This window comes from Eptatretus burgeri, chromosome 5 (assembly GCF_056783735.1).
Source record: "Eptatretus burgeri isolate ZD-2024b chromosome 5, Ebu_testis_v1, whole genome shotgun sequence".
Taxonomy (NCBI): Eukaryota; Metazoa; Chordata; class Myxini; order Myxiniformes; family Myxinidae; genus Eptatretus; species Eptatretus burgeri.
In genome coordinates, this window is record NC_140965.1 from 107,682,477 (window position 1) to 107,701,346 (window position 18,870).

General features: G+C 45.3%; 1 protein-coding gene across 6 annotated transcripts in view; it reads left to right on the plus strand.

Moving 5' to 3' along the window:
- The window catches only part of LOC147027121 (tenascin-R-like), a 140,212-nt gene that overhangs the window by 73,838 nt on the left and 47,504 nt on the right, over positions 1–18,870 (plus strand). For all 6 annotated transcript variants that reach the window (XM_085883289.1, XM_085883290.1, XM_085883292.1 and 3 more), the window contains 4 exons: positions 722–985; positions 3,736–3,866; positions 9,929–10,073; positions 10,397–10,663. In XM_085883289.1, the coding sequence (XP_085739415.1) occupies positions 722–985; positions 3,736–3,866; positions 9,929–10,073; positions 10,397–10,663 (807 nt within the window). The remainder of the gene's footprint in view (positions 1–721; positions 986–3,735; positions 3,867–9,928; positions 10,074–10,396; positions 10,664–18,870) is intronic.

Genomic DNA, 18,870 nt, shown 5'->3' on the forward strand with positions numbered 1-18,870 from the left:
CTTTTGAGACAGAAATCATATTGTAAAAGTTTAAGGCCTTTGTCCGTAGTGCAGTGGAGTACCACTCACCCATAAATGGCTTCCGCCCAGCATTACACTTGCCTCTCCTAGAATATGTGGAACCCACTGATCTCAACATTATTGGCCTCTTCCTTGATGAGGCCAAATTTCAAGGCATTGCTATTCTGACATCATTTTCAGGTTGGTGGCCCCTAGATTTTTTTTTTTTTGTTGCTGCCTCGACTCCTGCCCAGCTCCCTCCACTATCTCAACCCTCCAACCCTCCCCAGCAATTCCATGGGATGCATGCATTCTTCTGGTATCCCGCACCCAGTTAATCTCCCAAAACGGAGGCTCACTGCACACCTCAACTCAATTGTTACTCACCTCTCCCGTCTGTGGAAACAGGTGGTACACTATCAAGCAGGTGGTCCTTCAAGCAGGTTGTGCATGATCATCTCACTTCATTCCCCTTCCATACCTTCATCATTTTACTTTCTCTGCAGCATCCGATAACATGATAGATTAAAGAGAGATTAACTCGTACTTCTAAGCTAATGTGTGGGGTGAGAAAGCATTGCAACAGTAACTGCTGATTAAATGTTGCCGAAGTGTGTAATAACGATGGATCTTGATGCGGGATTCGTTGGCGATCTAATCACATAGAATTCCTAACTAACTCCATTCACTTTTTTCCCCACAATTTCCTCCCACCCTACAGTGATTCCCCCACAGAATTTGACAGTGATGGGTGTGACAGAGGAAGCGGTCGATGTGATCTGGCAGGGACATCCTGTTGCCACTGGGTATCTCGTTACGTATGAACAAACACCACTGATCGGCACCCAAATGGAGGTGCATGTGCCAAACAGTGTGACCCAAGCTAAGCTGATTGGGCTTGCACCAGGAATTGTGTACCTTATCCATGCGTATTCACTTGTGAACAGCTTTGTCAGTGCTCCTGCAAGTACCCACGTGTACACATGTAAGTCCCACCAGCACCCACATGCACGTGTGAGCCTTGTCAATGCATGTGCAATTAGCCTTGCCAATATCCAAATGTATTTGTGTGTAAGCTTTAATGTTACCAGGAATGTAGCCACATTCAGACATGTCAGCCTTTCTATTGCCCAGACACATCTGTATAAATCCCACAAATGTCCAAGTACACACTCATAAAGCTTGCCAGTACTCATGTGCAGGCATGCAAGACACACACACACACACACACACACACACACACACACACACACACACACACACACACACACACACACACACACACCTTTCCAGTAGCCATGCTGTGCACAGGTTTAAGCCTTGCTCAAATGTTGAAGCTCAGGCAAGACAGAACAATAGATTCATTCGGACGAACCATTGTGTAGAGGTTACATGTGCTATTGGCAGCTGTTCAAGGTTGACATGGGCTTTTCATTGGGGAACATTTACCTTGATCAAGTTTTGCAAGAACTTGGCATTAAATCTGGGTAAAACCAAGAGAGGGGCCAACAGTCAAATGTGCTGTGGAGCAGTTTCCTTGTGAAGAACATCATCAAACCAGCTGAAATTGACAGGAGATTTGATTCCACAAATGTCTCTCCCAGAGTTGTGTGTTCATTGGTGTGTTGACTACAAAAATGGTCATGAATTGGTGAGCAATGTTCAGCATTCTCCCAAGCAAACAACTGCTGTCACTCAAACAATAAACATGTTCAATGGCTAATTTTTGGAGAACCGTGGGTTTACTACATATAAAATTTCAGAAGAATTTGATGTCATTATTGTAAATAAATAAACAAATAATCATTCATTCTCATATCCAATTCAATGAAGGCTCGGTGCAAAGTCGATGCCAAAGGATCTCTAATCTACTGGACCTTGAAGGACCAGAGAACTCAAGTGACGTTGGTTTCAGAAATTCGAACTTATCCCCAACTGCCTTCTAAACACGCCACCTTGTGACTTGAACCACTCAAAGAACATGTTGGTGGCATTATGTCAGCAAATAATAAAGAAGTGAAGACACATGTCCTGAAATCGCTCCGTAACCGTCCAAAAGAGTTCTACACACGTTGTACGAAGGCGTTCCTACATCATTGGGAAAGGTGTATACATGCAGCAAGGAAATACCATGAGAAATCGGTGAGGTTTCATCTTGCCTTTCATTTTTGAATTGCCTTGAACAAGAATATCCATGATCAACCTTGAACTATCCTTGCACAACAACGTTTTGCTTGCCTGGTCTGTTTTCATTGTATTAATTATTGAATCGCATGAAAGCAATTTTGAATTTCTGTCATTGGTTATTGCGGCTAAATATTTACTTGGTTTTCCCGTTTCAGTAGCTTCTCTAGAACGATGGAGAATCAAAAAGGTTTTCCCATTTTAAATTTTTCGGTTATTTCTCCGATATAAGCTCATAGAGTGGGTCCCAGTGTCCGGCCGGCCGTCGTCCGTCTGTACATATGTTAACATTTCACTCGAACATCTTCTCACAGACTACCCGACCGATGTGGACCAAATTTGGTATGACGCATCAATCAGGACAGTAAGGTCGCATGGGGTTGTGCTCCCCATGCAGATGCACCCCAATACAGGGGGTGAAAAGGGAGGCTTCTAATGGTCCAAATATTGGTATTTTATTCAAAAGTGTTCTCATCGTCAAACAGATCCAGACCAAACTCGCCACGAGGCATCAGGACCATGCCCCAACCTTAAATTGTGCTCCTCATGGCCATATCTTACCTGAAAAGGGGGGGAGGGCACAGCCTCCTACATGAATCCCTCATTTTCACAAAAACATGATCTTCTCCACAACTACCTGAGCGATACGGGCAAAATTTGGTAAATGCATCAGGACAATAGATCTCATGGGGTTGAGCTATCCATCTGGATCTGCCTATTTCTGATGGGTTAAAGGGGGGGGGGTTTCCCCAAATATTGGTATTTCATTCAAAAATCTTCTGGGAAACCCACCACCGGATCGAGACCAAACTGGCCATATGGCATCGTGACCATGCCCCAACTTTAAGTTGTGCTCCCCATGGCTGTATCTCCGCTGGAAAGGGGGCCACGGCCTCCTTCGCTTTCACTCAACCATATTTTCCTCACAAACTACATGACCAATAGTGTGCAAAAGGTCTCATGGGGTTGTGCTTCCCAATCTGGATCCGCCCTCCATAAGAGGCGGAAAAAGGGGGTTTTGTCTCAAATTCAGGTAATTTATTTCAAATATATTTTCTCAGAAACGAAGGGCCAAATGCAGACCAAACTTTTCATGAAACATAAGGCCCATGCCGTTTAGTTAAGTTGTGCTCTGCATGGTCGTACCACTTCATGAAGGGAGGCCATGGCCCCTTCCCCCTGATCGCTCATTTTTACACCTCGCCTGTTGGGGAAATAACCGTCAGTCCCCCAAAGGGGCTTTTTATTTTATCGGAGCCAAAATCACACTGTATTTCGGAACGGCATGAGGAAACTCACCCACTGTTTGAAAAAAATGTGTCACACTTGCTGTTGAATTCATGGAAAAGGACTGACATTTGTGCTGAGATTCATTGGCATGGGAACAATTCCTTCACCTTTTGGTGAAGATCCTTTTTTTGACTCGCCCATGTGTAAATTATCCGCAGATTTTCTTGCCATTTGTCATTTAGCATGAGCTGCTAGGTTTCATAAGATGTGAAAGGGAAGGAATTCTAAATTTGCAATGCAGTGTATCTTGGTTCTCCGCAGACAATGTTTCGGATCGTCTGCCGAGACCAGTTGGTCTTCACTTCACGTCTGTAAAGGAACATGAGATGACGGTACAGTGGGACCCTTACCCACTTCCCTTTGAAATGTGGGAAGTCTCCTTTTATGGCTCGGTGAGTAGCAACAATTATTGCTTTAACGTCATCTATGTATAATTCCAGCAATCGCTGTGTGTCTGTCTGTCTGTCTGTCTGTCTGTCTGTCTGTCTGTCTGTCTGCGACCGCTGTTTCTCGACAACCACTGGTCTGTTCTAATTGAAACTTGCCAGGTATATTGCTGGGGACCTGAGTATGTGCCTTTTCAAGGTTTGATATTTATCGGACAAGTGGTTCCCAAGTTATGGCCATTTATTTACCAAACCAATGACAGGACACGTTGCTATGACATCACGATTGACATCACAATTCTTCTTTTATTATATGCCCGACACACACAAATATATATATATATATATATATATATATATATATATATATATATATATATATATATATATATATATATATATATATATATATATATATGTATTATGTGATACCGGTCATCCGTCCGTTCCTGTCCGCACTCTAACTCCCAAAGTTTTCAACTTTCACGTTTCATATTTGGTACATAGGTACAGACTGTGGAGACGGTGTGTCGCGACATACGTTCGTCATCTAAAGTGGTTGCCATGGCAACCAGGATGCTGTTTTCCATGTAGTAGCACAAGTCTGTATATACCTTCTTGTTCGGGCGTGTATTGTGCTAACTTGTTTTTTTTATTATTTTTTTTCCACATACGGCCACGTACATACAGTCATGCACATACGGGCCCGCACTTGTATCTTATAAAGGATTCAATACCATGAGCTGCAAATAAACCTGTTTGGTTTCCTTGCACTCTCGTTCATCCGGATGCACACCCACTTCCATCAAGCACATGTAGAAATCTCATCAGACAAAGAATAGTGAGTATTCCCACACACCGGGCCTTGGCACTCAAGTTTTCCTTCAAGCATGAAGTCTCGCCTTGCTCTTTTCACTCAGTTCCTCGACTTTTGGGCCAAAATAGTGTTTCTGATTTATTTTTATTTTTTCCCACTGCTGAATTTTTGGCATGGCTCGAAATGTCACCACTTTAGCATCTCAATAAGCGCGGCCTACATTGACTACATTGACGGCCTACATTGCATTGGCATGACATCAGACATGTGGTGCACTGTCCATTTTGTTACGCAATGCTAAACATTTGGCTCAACTATTTTCTGGAGTGAAATGTTGGGTAAAGTTTCTTATTCCCTCGATTTCAAGGTATCTCCTCGTTGAATGGTTTCATTTGAGTTGCACTTCTGTAATTTGCACGCAACATGCCCTTTTGATTGACAGTGACAAATGCTTCCTTGTGATGGAGAGTTTTATTTATATATATTTTTTAACACGGATGTCGAAGTTTGTGCATACAAGAGTGAAACAACCTGGTAGTGGATCAATAGACATAAAGTGGGCAGAACGAAACATGAAAAAAACGAGAAGACCACTCGGTGGCGCGCATACCTCTGCCCCGTAACGCCTGAACCACGAGAACATATCGGGCCCAATACATTTTTGAGATATCGAGCGATATATTAGTTTAGCCCGATCTCTCAATGGTGAAGAATCACTTTAAAAATTATCCGATCTAGATCCGGATTCGGATATTCACCAAAATTGAACGAGTTCTTTGTCACAAACCCAACGTGTCCATCAAGTTTCATACACATCCGTCGACAACTTTTTGAGATATCGTGCTAAATATCATTCTTGACCCAATACCTCAATGGTGAAGAATCACTTTAAAAATTATCAGATCGAGATCCGGATTCGGATATTCACCAAAATTGAATTAACTCTTCGTGTCATACACTGAACATGTCCACCAAGTTTCATCCGAATCCGTCCAAAACCTTTTGAGATATTGTGATAAATATCGTTTTTCGCCCCATCTCCCAATGCTGAAGAATCACTTAAAAAAATTATCGTAGTTGGATCCAGATCTGGATTTCACTAAAATCTAATCAGTTCGTCCTTGTGCCACATGCAACCTGCCCACCAAATTTCATCCGGATCCGTCCACAAATTTTTGACATATCCTGTACACAAACAGACAAACAAGCAAGCAGACAGGGAGGTGTGAAAACATAACCTCCTCTACCTTCGGTCAGGTCAGGTCAGGTATGGGAGCATGCAGCGGAGTAGCGCGTCGCTGCATCCACTTTCCGCCGGAACTCCATGGGCCTCCGCCTGGCCATCCCCGAGGCAGATGCCTGGCCCATCACCAGCTCCTTGAGATGCCGATCAACGGGCTGCAACCATGAGGCACGTGGTGGGCCCATTGGCTTCAAACACTCATGAGGCTCTCTTGCTGAGAGAATCTAGTGAGCAGGATCAGCATCAGGAAAACGAGCCACATGTCCATACAGCCGCAGCTGACGATCACGGTCTAAGCAGGGAACAAATCTAATTTGAGTCTCTCTCAGCAACCGCTCGTTGGACACAAAGTCTGACCAGCAATAGTGAAGGATTCCACGAAGAGACCTGGTACCAAAGCAATGAAGTCTCCATCTCAGCTCCCAAGTCAGAGTCCAAATCTCACATCCATAGAGCAAAATTGGAAGCATCAAGGACCTGAAGATTCGGACTTTCATCCTCCAGCACAGGTATCGGCAGTGCAACACCCCATGATCCAATGAATCCATGACTCCCCAGGCCTGACCCAGATGTTTGTTCTCCTCTGGCTCACAGAGAGCAGAGACAGGAATATCACTGCCAAGGTATGTGAATCTCTCTGTGTTCTCAACATCCTCGCCACAAACAGATACAGACAGGATAGCAGCATCTAAGAAGTCATTGAAAGCCTGGGTCTTAGTTTTAACCCAGGAAACCGGTCATCCCAGCAGCTCCGACTCCTCATTCAGCACCACGAGGGCCCCAAAAGGAATTCTAGAGTCTCCGGAAAGATGACTGCATCAACTGTGAAATCAAGGTCAGAGATCTTGACAATCCCAAACGATGCACCGCAGCTTGATCTCTCCAACATCCTCCCTAGAATCCAGTCCATACAAGTGCTGAAAATTGCGGGGGCCAGTGCAAACCTCTGATGAACTCCAGTAATAACTGGAAATAAATCAGAGATGGGATAACTACAGCTCGCTGCCCTCTCAGTACTAGAGTAGAGTTCAGACATCAGATTGATCAGTTTTGGTGGCACCCCACGAAGACCAATAATTCTCCAGAGAGCATTCCGATTCACTGATTCAAATATTTTACAGAGATCAATTTCTGCTGCAAGCAGCCCCTGCTGTAACTCTCTTCTGCATTCGGTGAGGACCCGAATATTAAGGATACGATCAATCATTGACCTCTTTTGTGTAAAGGCTGACTCCTCTGGACGCTGGTGCTCAAGCAGATGGTGGCGAACCCTATCAAGAATTATCTTTGCAAAGACCTTGCCCGGCACTAAAAGCAGCGTCACCCCTCGGTAGTTCTTGCGGTCTTGGCGATCACCCTTCCCTTGACAGAGAGGGACAGCAAGGCCCCTCTTCCAGTCAATCGGGATGATTCCCAAACGATGCACCACAGATCCCAGGAGCTTTGCCCCATTTCAACTGGTTCACTGCAGCCTGTGTTTCCACAAAAAAAGGTGGACCACAGTTGATTGGAGGATCAGGAAAAGGGATTGCAACACCCCTGACATCCAACTCGACATCTGGTAGATCAGCCTGGTACAACCGCTCAAAGTAACCGGACCAGCAGGCCTTCACTTCGGACTCCTCTGTCAAGAGCCTACCGCTCTCTGCTCTAACTACAGTACACCGAGGGACAGGCTTGGAGGACCGCAATGTGTGAATTCCCCTGTTCGCAGAACGAGAATCACTTGACCCCAGGTGATGCTTTACCCCTTCAGTGATTCCTTGCACATAGGCCTCCTTGTCCACCCTTTGCGCACGTTCAGTTTTACAACTCAGCTTCCTGAACAGCTCAGTTCTACCATTCATCCTGGCCCTGTGACACTGGTCAATGGTATCCAGTGTCCCTTGAGAGACTAAATTCTTCTTCGCCCTCCGGTGAGTTAGAAGACATCCACCGGCAACATCAAGGATGGTGGTCTTGAAGGCACTCCACAACTTTTCAGTATCCGCCAAAGCACCCAGACTCCCCAAATCTCCACTCGGCCTGTTTGCAAGCTCCTCAGCTACCCTCTCATCCTTGAGCTTGCCAACATTCAGCTCAGGCTGCGATGGTACTATGCTCCTGGACTGAAGCTGCAACTTCAGAGTTGCTGCAACAAGCGTGTGGGCAGTATTGAGTAGCTGAGTCCTCCGGTCGCCCCTGCAGTTCTGGATCATCCTCCAGCGACCATCAATGACCACATCGTCAATCTCCTTTGCCACACCGTCAGCATTGGAATCCCAAGTCGAGAGATAAGCCTGTGGGCGCTGAAACCATGAACCAGCCGCCCTAAATCCATGACTTCTTGCAAAGTCAAGGCACTTAGTGCTATTCTGGTTTACAGTTCCAGACAATTGGGCACAAAGACACATTTCATAACCTTCCCTATCTGTTCCAGCCGATGGAATGAAATCCTCCAAGGCGAGAAATGCATCTCACCTGAGGCACTGATCAACCACAGACTCAAGCGTGGCGTAGAATGCATCCTTCACAGTGAGATCACTCACCACAGTTGGAGCATGTACAGAGACCAGGGAAATGACACCCAAGGAGTGATGAATCCTTAATCTCATAATACGCTCGTTGACCGGTGTTACCTCAATTATCATTGGAGTCAGCTTATTGGACACAGCTGCAGCAACTCCTTGGGCATGGTAACCATCAGAGCGACCAGACCAATAAGTATGTGTAACCACCCACTATGATATTGCCGCAATCCGGTCTGCGAACCTCAGAGAATGCTGCAATACCGATGTGCAAACGCTTGAGCTCAGATGATAACAGAGACGGGTGATCATCTTCTCTTTGGGAGAGGACATTCCTGGCACCCACCCGAAGGGAGCACCTTGGGTTATCCCAAGGAGACCGCCGTCTGGTGCACGACACCTCAGCACCACCCCGACACACACTACCGCAAACTGACCCGGGAAGGTTACCCCATGATTTCCCTCCTATAATCAATGATTGGGGGTCCCGAAGGCTTTTCCCGAATCTCATCCATCATCCGGTGAGCTGCCCACTGAAGGGGCAGCTACTCAGGAGGTCCTCCCACGGAGCAGGTTTTCAGATTTTTTTCATGCTTTTAGAATGTTTTGTGGAATGAAGGGTTTTATGGTGGCTGGAGTGCAAATCCTGCTACCAACCTCCTAATAAATAGTAACCCAACTGCAGGAGGACAGCACGATATATGAATGGCCGTTGGCTCACAAGTTGGTCCTCCACCACCTTTGGTGGCGGAGGTAAAAACTGAATACAAAGTCGATGCTCTTGGAAGAGCTGGGACACAAAATGAATCGGGATGCAACAGAACAAAAGGAACAGTTGAGAGAGGGGAGAAAACACTAACAACAAGGTGGAAAGGCAAAATAGAGGCAGACTTGGGCCAAAAAATGGGTGTGGAGAGGATTGTGGGGTCGGGTAGTATGCATGGGGTAGTCAAGCTGAATCCAGAGACAATCTCTTCAGAAGAAAATAACTATAATTTGGAAGGAGGTGGGATTGAGGTAGATGGAGGGGTTAACGTGGCTCAAAAATATCATGGTTTTGAATGGGGAATGATCTGAGATGGTGGTGAATAGCTGTTTTGAAGACCTGGAGGAAGATCGAAGAGATTGTGGAAGTTGAATCCATGGGAGGGGTGGGAGGGAGAGAGAGGGGGTCATATGAGTGAGTGGTGGTGAACGGTGGTTCTGGATTTTGGGAGTTTCACCAAAAGGGGGTTGGTCAGAGGGGGACTATAAGGAGGAGAAAGAGGAGTCGTCGTAGCAGGAGTAGTAGTCGCAGTCGGGTAGGATACGATAATAGTTGGAAGAGTTGGAGTAGTCATAGTAGTAGTAGTAGCAGTGGAATTGAAGAGTTGTAGTTGTTGTAATAGTCGTCGTAGTGGTAGTTGTCGTCGTAACTGATATTAATCAATTGTTTGTCTGATGCCTTGGACATTCTGCTGCTTTTATGTTTTTAATCCTACTTTCTTCTTCCTGGATCAAGGAGGGCAGGGTGGTGACCCAGTTGCCCAATGACGAGATGTCATTTGTGCAAAATGAACTCCAAACAGGACAGGAGTATTCGGTTTCACTCGTAGTCCATGATGGAGATGACCGCAGTCTTCCTGCTACCGCCACAGTCTTCACCGGTGTGTAGCTACATAATTTCAGGGGAAAAAGGGACCAAGACTTGATTGTCACACTCAGAATCTTCTTTACTTATCTGGAACTATTTCTTGCATTTTGTTGCGATGTGATGTTGTACCAAGTCACTTTCTGTATATAGTGTTGGAGATGAAAAGTGCTTCGGATGCTTTCTCATTCAGCCTAAAACTTTTCTCATCTTGCATTAAATTTAGTTGCTGATGTAGCTCAGTGTTGTGGCATTATGCAGAACAGGAAGAATATGCTGAGATGTAAGGGATTGATATAATTGTGTTTTCTGATATCATTAATTTGCTTCTTATTACAGTTGTTGGCAAGCCTATTGAGTTTGCTGTCCGTGATGCACATGAGACGTATGCTTTGCTGACATGGACCAAGCCAGAGGGGCATATTGATGGATATCGTCTGACTTCTGGATTCATGGGGGAGGCAGAACGATTAGAGAACGAACTGTCAGCGAATGTAACGGAATTTACACTTCAGGACCTTCTCCCTGGCCACACGTATGAAGTGATGCTGTGGGCTGAGAAGGGCCCGAGACAAAGCCATCTGGTGCAAGAAGAATTCACCACGGGTATGTGGGTGATATCGAGACAAAATGAATTTGTCATTTTCATGACCAACGTGTTTATTTCAGATAATGCGGTATGCATACAATGCAGGCATGATGGGCCAAATGACCTCATAATTACGTCTATACAAGTTTTGTCAACCGATCAAGATTGCATGACTTAAACTTCAGTAAACCATCAAGACGATTGACGTTCAAAAGTGTCTCAAAAATTAACCCAGGAGTGCACCATATCAATGTTTGGCCAAATGGCATCATATCCTTGTTTGAGGTCCGTTTCTCTCTGTCTCATGTTTCGTTTTTTTCATCTGATTTTCAGACGTACACACATGCATGTTACAGAGAATTGCTTTGCGAGGGTGACCGGGAATTTTTTTTATGGCCATGATCTGACCCTGAGTACCCCCAGGACGAATGCAAAATTTGGTGGAGATTGGCCAAGCAGTTCATTTTCAATGATGTTCAGATGTACACACACTGACATCGAGAATGCCTAGTGGGGGAGGGGTTTGGAGGGGGGGTTGTGCCCATGATTTGAAGCTGGGTACGACCAGCACATATGCAAAATTTGGTGGAGCTTGGCGCAGGTGGGTTTTTTTCTCTGATATTTAGATCAACACACACAAACATGCAGATAATTTACTTGTGGGTGGGAATCTTTTTGTGCCAAAGACCTGACCCTGGGTACCCCCAGACGTATGTAAAATGTGATGGATATTGGCCCAGCCGTTTTTCTTTTTTTCTGATGACTTTCAAATTTACACACACATCCAAAGAACTTCCTTGCGGGAGTGTGTGGTGGTGGGGGGGGCGTTACTGTTTGTGCCCATGACCTGAACCTGGGTTGCAAAATTTGGTGGAGATTAGTACGGGGTGTGGAATTGCATCGAAATTGATGAAACAGTCTTTGTCTCTTTGTCTCTTTGTCTCTCTCTCTCTCTCTCTCTCTCTCTCTCTCTCTCTCTCTCTCTCTCTCTCTCTCTCTCTCTCTCTCTCTCTCTCTCTCTGTCTCTCTGTCTCTCTGTCTCTCTGTCTCTCTGTCTCTCTGTCTCTCTGTCTCTCTGTCTCTCTGTCTCTGTCTCTGTCTCTGTCTCTGTCTCTGTCTCACTCTCACTCTCACTCTCACTCTCACTCTCTCTCTCTCTCTCTCTCTGTCTCTGTCTCTGTCTCTGTCTCTGTCTCTGTCTCTGTCTCTGTCTCTGTCTCTGTCTCTGTCTCTGTCTCTGTCTCTGTCTCTGTCTCTGTCTCTGTCTCTGTCTCTGTCTCTGTCTCACTCTCACTCTCACTCTCACTCTCACTCTCACTCTCACTCTCTCTCTCTCTCTCTCTCTCTCTCTCTCTCTCTCTCTCTCTCTCTCTCTCTGTCTCTGTCTCTGTCTCTGTCTCTGTCTCTGTCTCTGTCTCTGTCTCTGTCTCTGTCTCTGTCTCTGTCTCTGTCTCTGTCTCTGTCTCTGTCTCTCTCTCTCTCTCACTCTCACTCTCACTCTCACTCTCACTCTCACTCTCACTCTCACTCTCACTCTCTCACTCTCTGTCTCTGTCTCTGTCTCTGTCTCTGTCTCTGTCTCTGTCTCTGTCTCTGTCTCTGTCTCTGTCTCTGTCTCTGTCTCTGTCTCTGTCTCTGTCTCACTCTCACTCTCACTCTCACTCTCACTCTCTCTCTCTCTCTCTCTCTCTCTCTCTCTCTCTCTGTCTCACTCTCACTCTCACTCTCACTCTCTCTGTCTCTGTCTCTGTCTCTGTCTCTGTCTCTGTCTCTGTCTCTGTCTCTGTCTCTGTCTCTGTCTCTGTCTCTGTCTCTGTCTCTGTCTCTGTCTCTGTCTCTGTCTCTGTCTCACTCTCTCTCTCTCTCTCTCTCTCTCTCTCTCTCTCTCTCTCTCTCTCTCTCTCTCTCACTCTCTATCTCTCTCACTCTCTATCTCTCTCTCTCTCTCTCTCTCTCTCTCTCTCTCTCTCTCTCTCTCTCTCTCACACTCTCTCTCTCTCTCTCTCTCTCACACTCTCACACACTCTCACACACTCTCACACACTCTCACACACTCTCACACACTCTCACACACTCTCACACACTCTCACACACACACACACACACACACACACACACACACACACAGGCCCGTCGCTAGGGGGGGGGGCATTTGGGTGCAATGCCCCCCCATGGCGCATCTGGTGCCCCCCCCCCACTTGTACGCCACCCATTTATGCCCTGTTGCACCCTGTGAACAACTTAGTGTTTAAGGACGAGCGCCCACGTGACCTTGCTGTTTAAGAGTTCACCTGTGTGAACTAAAACCCTTATTCCAGATGTTCAACATGGTGAATAATGAGGCCTTCTTGGATAAACCGTTCTTTGATAATATCCTTCTTTGAATAACAGTCAAGAGATAAGTGTGCGCTTGTCAGCGCATCTCCAAAAGCAATTGGCAAGACGATACAGTCCAAGACCACAAGATAAAAGATAATAACGCAAGCACTAACGCAGCAGCCAAGACCTCGTGTCTAATGTCGATGTTGTGGGTGGTTTTTCTGTATATATTGTGGATCATTTAGTTTTAAGGAATAGCCAATCAGATTATTCGATATGGAGACCCTATTGAGCAGGTTACCTGATTGGTTGTAAGTTCGGTATAAATGTAATCTAGTCATAATATGAAAATATGATAAAGGAAAAGACATAAATTTACATTATTAAAGATGAAGTGCACGTGCACCACGTGACCTTCACAACCCTCCATCTTACAAAAGTAATTTTATAATAAAAATTAAAAATACGTGTGTTTGCAATCGTGCTTACATTTGAAATGATGCAGATAAAACCTGTTTTTGGTGCATGGATCATTTAATAAATAAAACCGTCAACCGTGAAATCTCGCGAGACGCGAGATTAGTGACGCGGGTCACGAGGGACCAATCACAGAGCACGAGCTCGCAGCAGGAGAAAAAGACGTGGATGATGGATATACGAAAATGGCTCAGAAAAGGAAAAAAATGCAAGCGACGAAAATGAAGAAGATGATGAAAGACATGTTGTGGGAGGAGTTGGAGGACGAGGAGGAAAAGACGATCATGTCGATGAAATACCGACAGAAGCTGGCCAACCTGGCCAAGCCAGCAACGTCAGCCCTGCGGCTGTAACCCCAGCGAAGACAGCCGAGTTTCCACGCTCGGCGGCGGCCTCGGGGTCGGGTGAGACCGTCAAGCCCCTTCCCGATGATCTTGGAAGTGAGAGACCGAATCGAGTTGTTCTACAGCGGTACCCTGGCCATCTGTTGCAGAACAAGAGTCGCTCGTTTGTGTCCTCGTGGTACCAGACTAATGAATGGCTGGAATACAGTGTGCAGACAGATGCAGCATTCCGCAATCCATGTAGGAAGTTTAACACTGCACGTGGCCCAGTGCACTCTACTTTCACAGTGCGAGACAACCGGAATTGGAAACGTGCTGTTGAGAAAGGCAGGGGGTTTCACAAACACGCAACCTCAAAGGAACATTTAACTTGTGTTTTGAGGTGGAAGGAGAACGAGAGGCGCATCGTTTGTGGGAAGGACCTTTCCACACTCCTCAATGCTGACCAGCTAAATAGAAACCGGTACTATGTGTCTGCTCTTATAGATGTTGTATGATTTCTCGCCGAAAATCAGATACCTTTCAGAGGGAGCCTTGATAATTTTGAAGATATGTCAGACGGGCACAGTAGGCTCTTCCTCTCACTTTTAAACTACACACTCAAAAAAGACACCGAGCGAGCCAAAATAATAAAGCATATCCCACGAAACGCAAGCTATACTAGTCCGGAAATGCAGAATGAACTGATCTGCACATTGAGTAATGTGACGGATGCCATCATGGAAGAAGTAGGCACATCGTGGTTTACTATGAAGGTGGATGGGACGAGGGACCCCACTGAATGTGAGAACGTTTCAATCATCTAATCACAATAGCTACAGCCGACGCTGGAGATGCAAAAACATTGACAGACCTAATAATTGCAGAGCTGACAAAAACAGGACTTGACACGTCAAAAATATTAAGTCACGTGTACGACGGGGCTTCGGTAATGGCTGGGAAGCACGGTGGGGTGCAAAAGTTGTTGCAAGAGATATTGGAAAGATAAATCCCCTTTGTGCACTGCTAAAATCACCAACTACATCTGGTAGTTATCCACGCACTGGCAGCAGAGAAAGCTGTCACTGATTTCCTCGAGGTTTGTTGTTGCCTGTACAAATTCTTCAGAAAGCCCACTGTTGCTGCACAGTATAAAGGTGAGCGGTTAAAACGACTTCTTGATCAAAGGTGGACGGGACATTTAGCCACCGTGTCTGTGATCATCGGATCTTTTAAGGATATCACATCCTGACTGTCGGAGATTGATGCAGAGCGCGCCTACAGTGCAGAGATGAGGATGGAGGCTATTGGGCTTTTGTAGGAAGTCTCTGGGCCTGCCTTCATGTTCACTGCGATCTTTGTACAAAAACTGCTGATGTTGTTAGATGGCCCTAACAGACTCTTGCAGGCAGAGGACATGGACTTGCTAACGGGGTTGGAACTGGTGGCGAGTGTTACAAAGTGCGTGAAGAAACTCCGCTCTGAGGATGAGTTCACTGATCTGTGGAACAAGGCCGACGATGCTCGCACTTCTACACCTGCACCACCAAAACGGAGACACACAATGCATAAGAACTTGGAACAGTTTGTAGTTTTGGAGACTACAGGACAAAACAACGACAATGACAAGACGGAACTGCAGAGGGTTTTTACAGCGCAATTGACACTGTGCTTGGAGAGATCACTCAGCGCTTCAGTGAGCGCAACACACAACTCGCCCGTTCACTCGCTGCCTTGAATCCTGAAAATGGCACGTTTTTGGATCCCCACTTGCTCCAGCACATCAGGACATTAACAAAGTCAACCATCAGTGAAACAGAGTGTGTGGTTGCATAGCAGTTTATTCACTCACAGACAGAAAAGCAGCCAAACTAGAGATTGACAACACAAAAACTCCTCTCAACATACCACAAAACGCTGGAAGCCATGCCAAGTGTAGTGACTGCTATGAGACTTGGACTAACACTTGGTGTGTCCACTGCCATGTGTGAAAACTCATTCTCAACATTGAGGAATGTCTTCACTGACCATCGACGGTCCATGCACCATGCACGCAAGGCACAACTGGTACGGCTGGCCTTCGAGAGAGACCTCACACGTAAATGCCTGAATGAATGGAAGGAGAAGGTCCTCAGAAGATTCCACACCGAGACACATCGCCTGCAGCTCTTCTGACAGCGAGTACAGCGGTATAAAAACTATACGAGGAGTTCAGATTGTGTGTGTGACTGCTGGTGATGCGTGTGTGGTTGTGGTTGCAGTGTGGTTGTGGTCAGCACCTGCCGTGGTCGGCTGCTTTGTGCTTCTGATGTTTAAGTTAAATGCTGTGTTTGGTGCTTTGCATATCCCATATCTAGTGCTTTGTGCATAACCTTACCTCTGTGTAATTGACTGTTTTAAATGCGGACCTTGTGGTATCTTCAGGCTGGTCGTATTTGCTGTTGATAGTTTCACGTGATGATCGCAGGTCATAGTCGACTGTATCTTATTTCAAAGTGCACTGATTCTGGTGCCAACCTCCCCCGTTTAGTCATTGTATCTCTGGTATATTAATTTTCTAATGCCAATTCTTGACAACACCTTGTATAAGTGCACCTGAATTGGTGCCAATTGTCTAATCATTGAATATCTGCATTGTGAATGTGCCAGTTTGTTGCGGCTCTCCTGCATTCGATTCATTTTAGGCCAAAAACATCGGAACATATTAAATCTAGCTTAGATCAATTTGGTTCGTATGCGACGGCAACCTCAGTATAGATGTGTCAATGCTGCATGAATACAATAGTATACCGGGTTATCAAAAATAATAAATAGAATAATTGTGCCCCCCCCCATCCAGTTCATATGCCCCCCTTAATACTGAGCCCTGGCTACGGGCCTGCACACACACTCTCTCAATCTCTCTCTCTCTCTCCTTCTCTCCCTCTCTCCCTCCCTCCCTCTCTCCCTCCCTCCCTCTCTCCCTCTCTCCCTCTCTCCCTCTCTCCCTCTCCCCCTCTCCCTCTCTCCCTCTCTCCCCCTCTCCCTCTCTCCCTCTCTCCCTCTCTCCCTCTCTCTCTTTGGAACCACAATTCATCATCCTTGCCTTTGATAGCATTTCTGAGTGCGTAACCAAGCACTATGACAAACAGGTAAGGGGTAAGGATGTCTCCCTGTAGTACTCCGACTGGAATTTTAAAAAGCTGCTTATCCTGGCATATGTATCCCTAAATATGTTTGAAATCCCTTCACAATTTGATCAGGGATTCCATATGCTGATCGGACATTTATTGTCTTGCCACAGTGGATGGAGTCGAAGGCTTTTTGAAAGTAAATAAATTAATGCCATTGTTGCAGGAAGGTTGTGGGCACAACTTCCTTCTATTAGCCCTTGCAGGACAAGAACACGTCCAACTGTTGTCCTTTTGACCCTAAATCCATTTTCATTTGGCCGAAGGTGTTGATTCAGAGCAGGATGGATTTGGTTCAGAATCATTTGATTGTAGACCTTGGCAACGATTGAGATTTAGCTAATACCACCACTGTTTCTGCTAAGACTCAGATCTCCTGATTTTGTAACGGGAATGATATTTAAGATCGACAATTGTTTCGGCCTATCTTCTTCTAAATTACTGCTGCATTTCAATCGTCAAGAGAGAAAGTGTTGACATCGTCCAGTGAAAGAAATTCCGGTGGTTCACCGTCTTTGCCACAACTACTTCCTTCCACGAAAGAACTTTGCTTAAATATTATATTCTTCAACGTCGAACTGACCCATCTTGATGGCAAGGTCTTCCAAGACGGTTTCAACTTCCTCCTGCTCATCCTCTATCGTTGGTGGGCTGCCAATGACATTCTGAAAATGAGTGTACCACTTTTTAATCCTTCCCACATCGGTACTTCCTTTAATACAACCTTTTTGAGAAGCCTTTTTTCCGCTAATGTTATCTATGAGGCACCAACTCCTTTCATGCTTGCATTTAATGTGTGCTTTCTTTACTTCTTCAATTTTGATATAGCCTGGTGTTGGCTTAGTGGTTAGGGTGGCGGCTTGGGATCCCAGGGTCCTGAGTTCAAGCCCCGTTGGCTGCTGAATTAACACCAGGGGGTTGACTCAGCCTGTCATTCATCTGAGGTCGGCGAAGTGAGTACCAGTGTATTGGTCCCGGTGTATGCCCCGGTTAGAATAGGTATACCATATCCCTGTGTGTCGTAAGAGGCAACCAGGGTTGGCGTCAGGAAGGGCATCCGGCCATAAAAAAAAACATTTCCTCAAGAAAAAGCGTAACCCCTGCACAGCAGGGAAAAATGGCTGTAAAAACGGTCATTTACTTCTTCAATTTTCATGCCGAGGTCATTCTCCCAGGCATTGTTGTACTCTTTGCTCAAGGCCTTATTGGCCTGTTCGAATAATTTTAATTATTATCACAATTTGGGTGCTATAGCTGGGGGGGGGGACAAGTCTTGTCAAGGAATACTGACCAATGAACACGTTGAAGGAAACTAGAATGTGGACATGAATTGTTTATGTTTTGCAGTAAATATTAAGCTGTAACATATTTGATATTTTGAGAAATTTTTCCAACTTTACCATATTGTGTGATAACAGCTTGCTTGCTCCTCCAAAATAAGATGAATTACTTGGTGAGAATCCACTGACCCAGGAAATTAAAAGTGTGGGGAGAGGGAAGGGTACTAATGGTGGTAATCCAGACAAACTTGATAACATAATCCATAAAATCACACCCAAACTCCTTTATCACATGGATTTATAATAAACAGCACACGTTATGTCACTAAAGACTATTTTTAATGACAAACCAAAATATTGAACCAAATATAAAGCACAATATTTTTCTCGTTTCATACATTGAGGAAGCCAGTTCTATTCAAATAATCGACCCTTCCGATGCACTGATGTCTTTAACAGTAAAGGATAAAGCTTCTTAAAGATAGCTCGAAATCTACTAGTACTTACCTGGTTTCGTTAATCTCATTAGTCGTTACGATAAACGCCACTTCTCAAACCCGGTTAAGTGTATCATTGAGTGAGATTGCTTGGAACGTGTTGCAAAAACATATGAGGTCTCGGTATCGGTTGCATTTTGTTTCCTTGAAATCGTAAA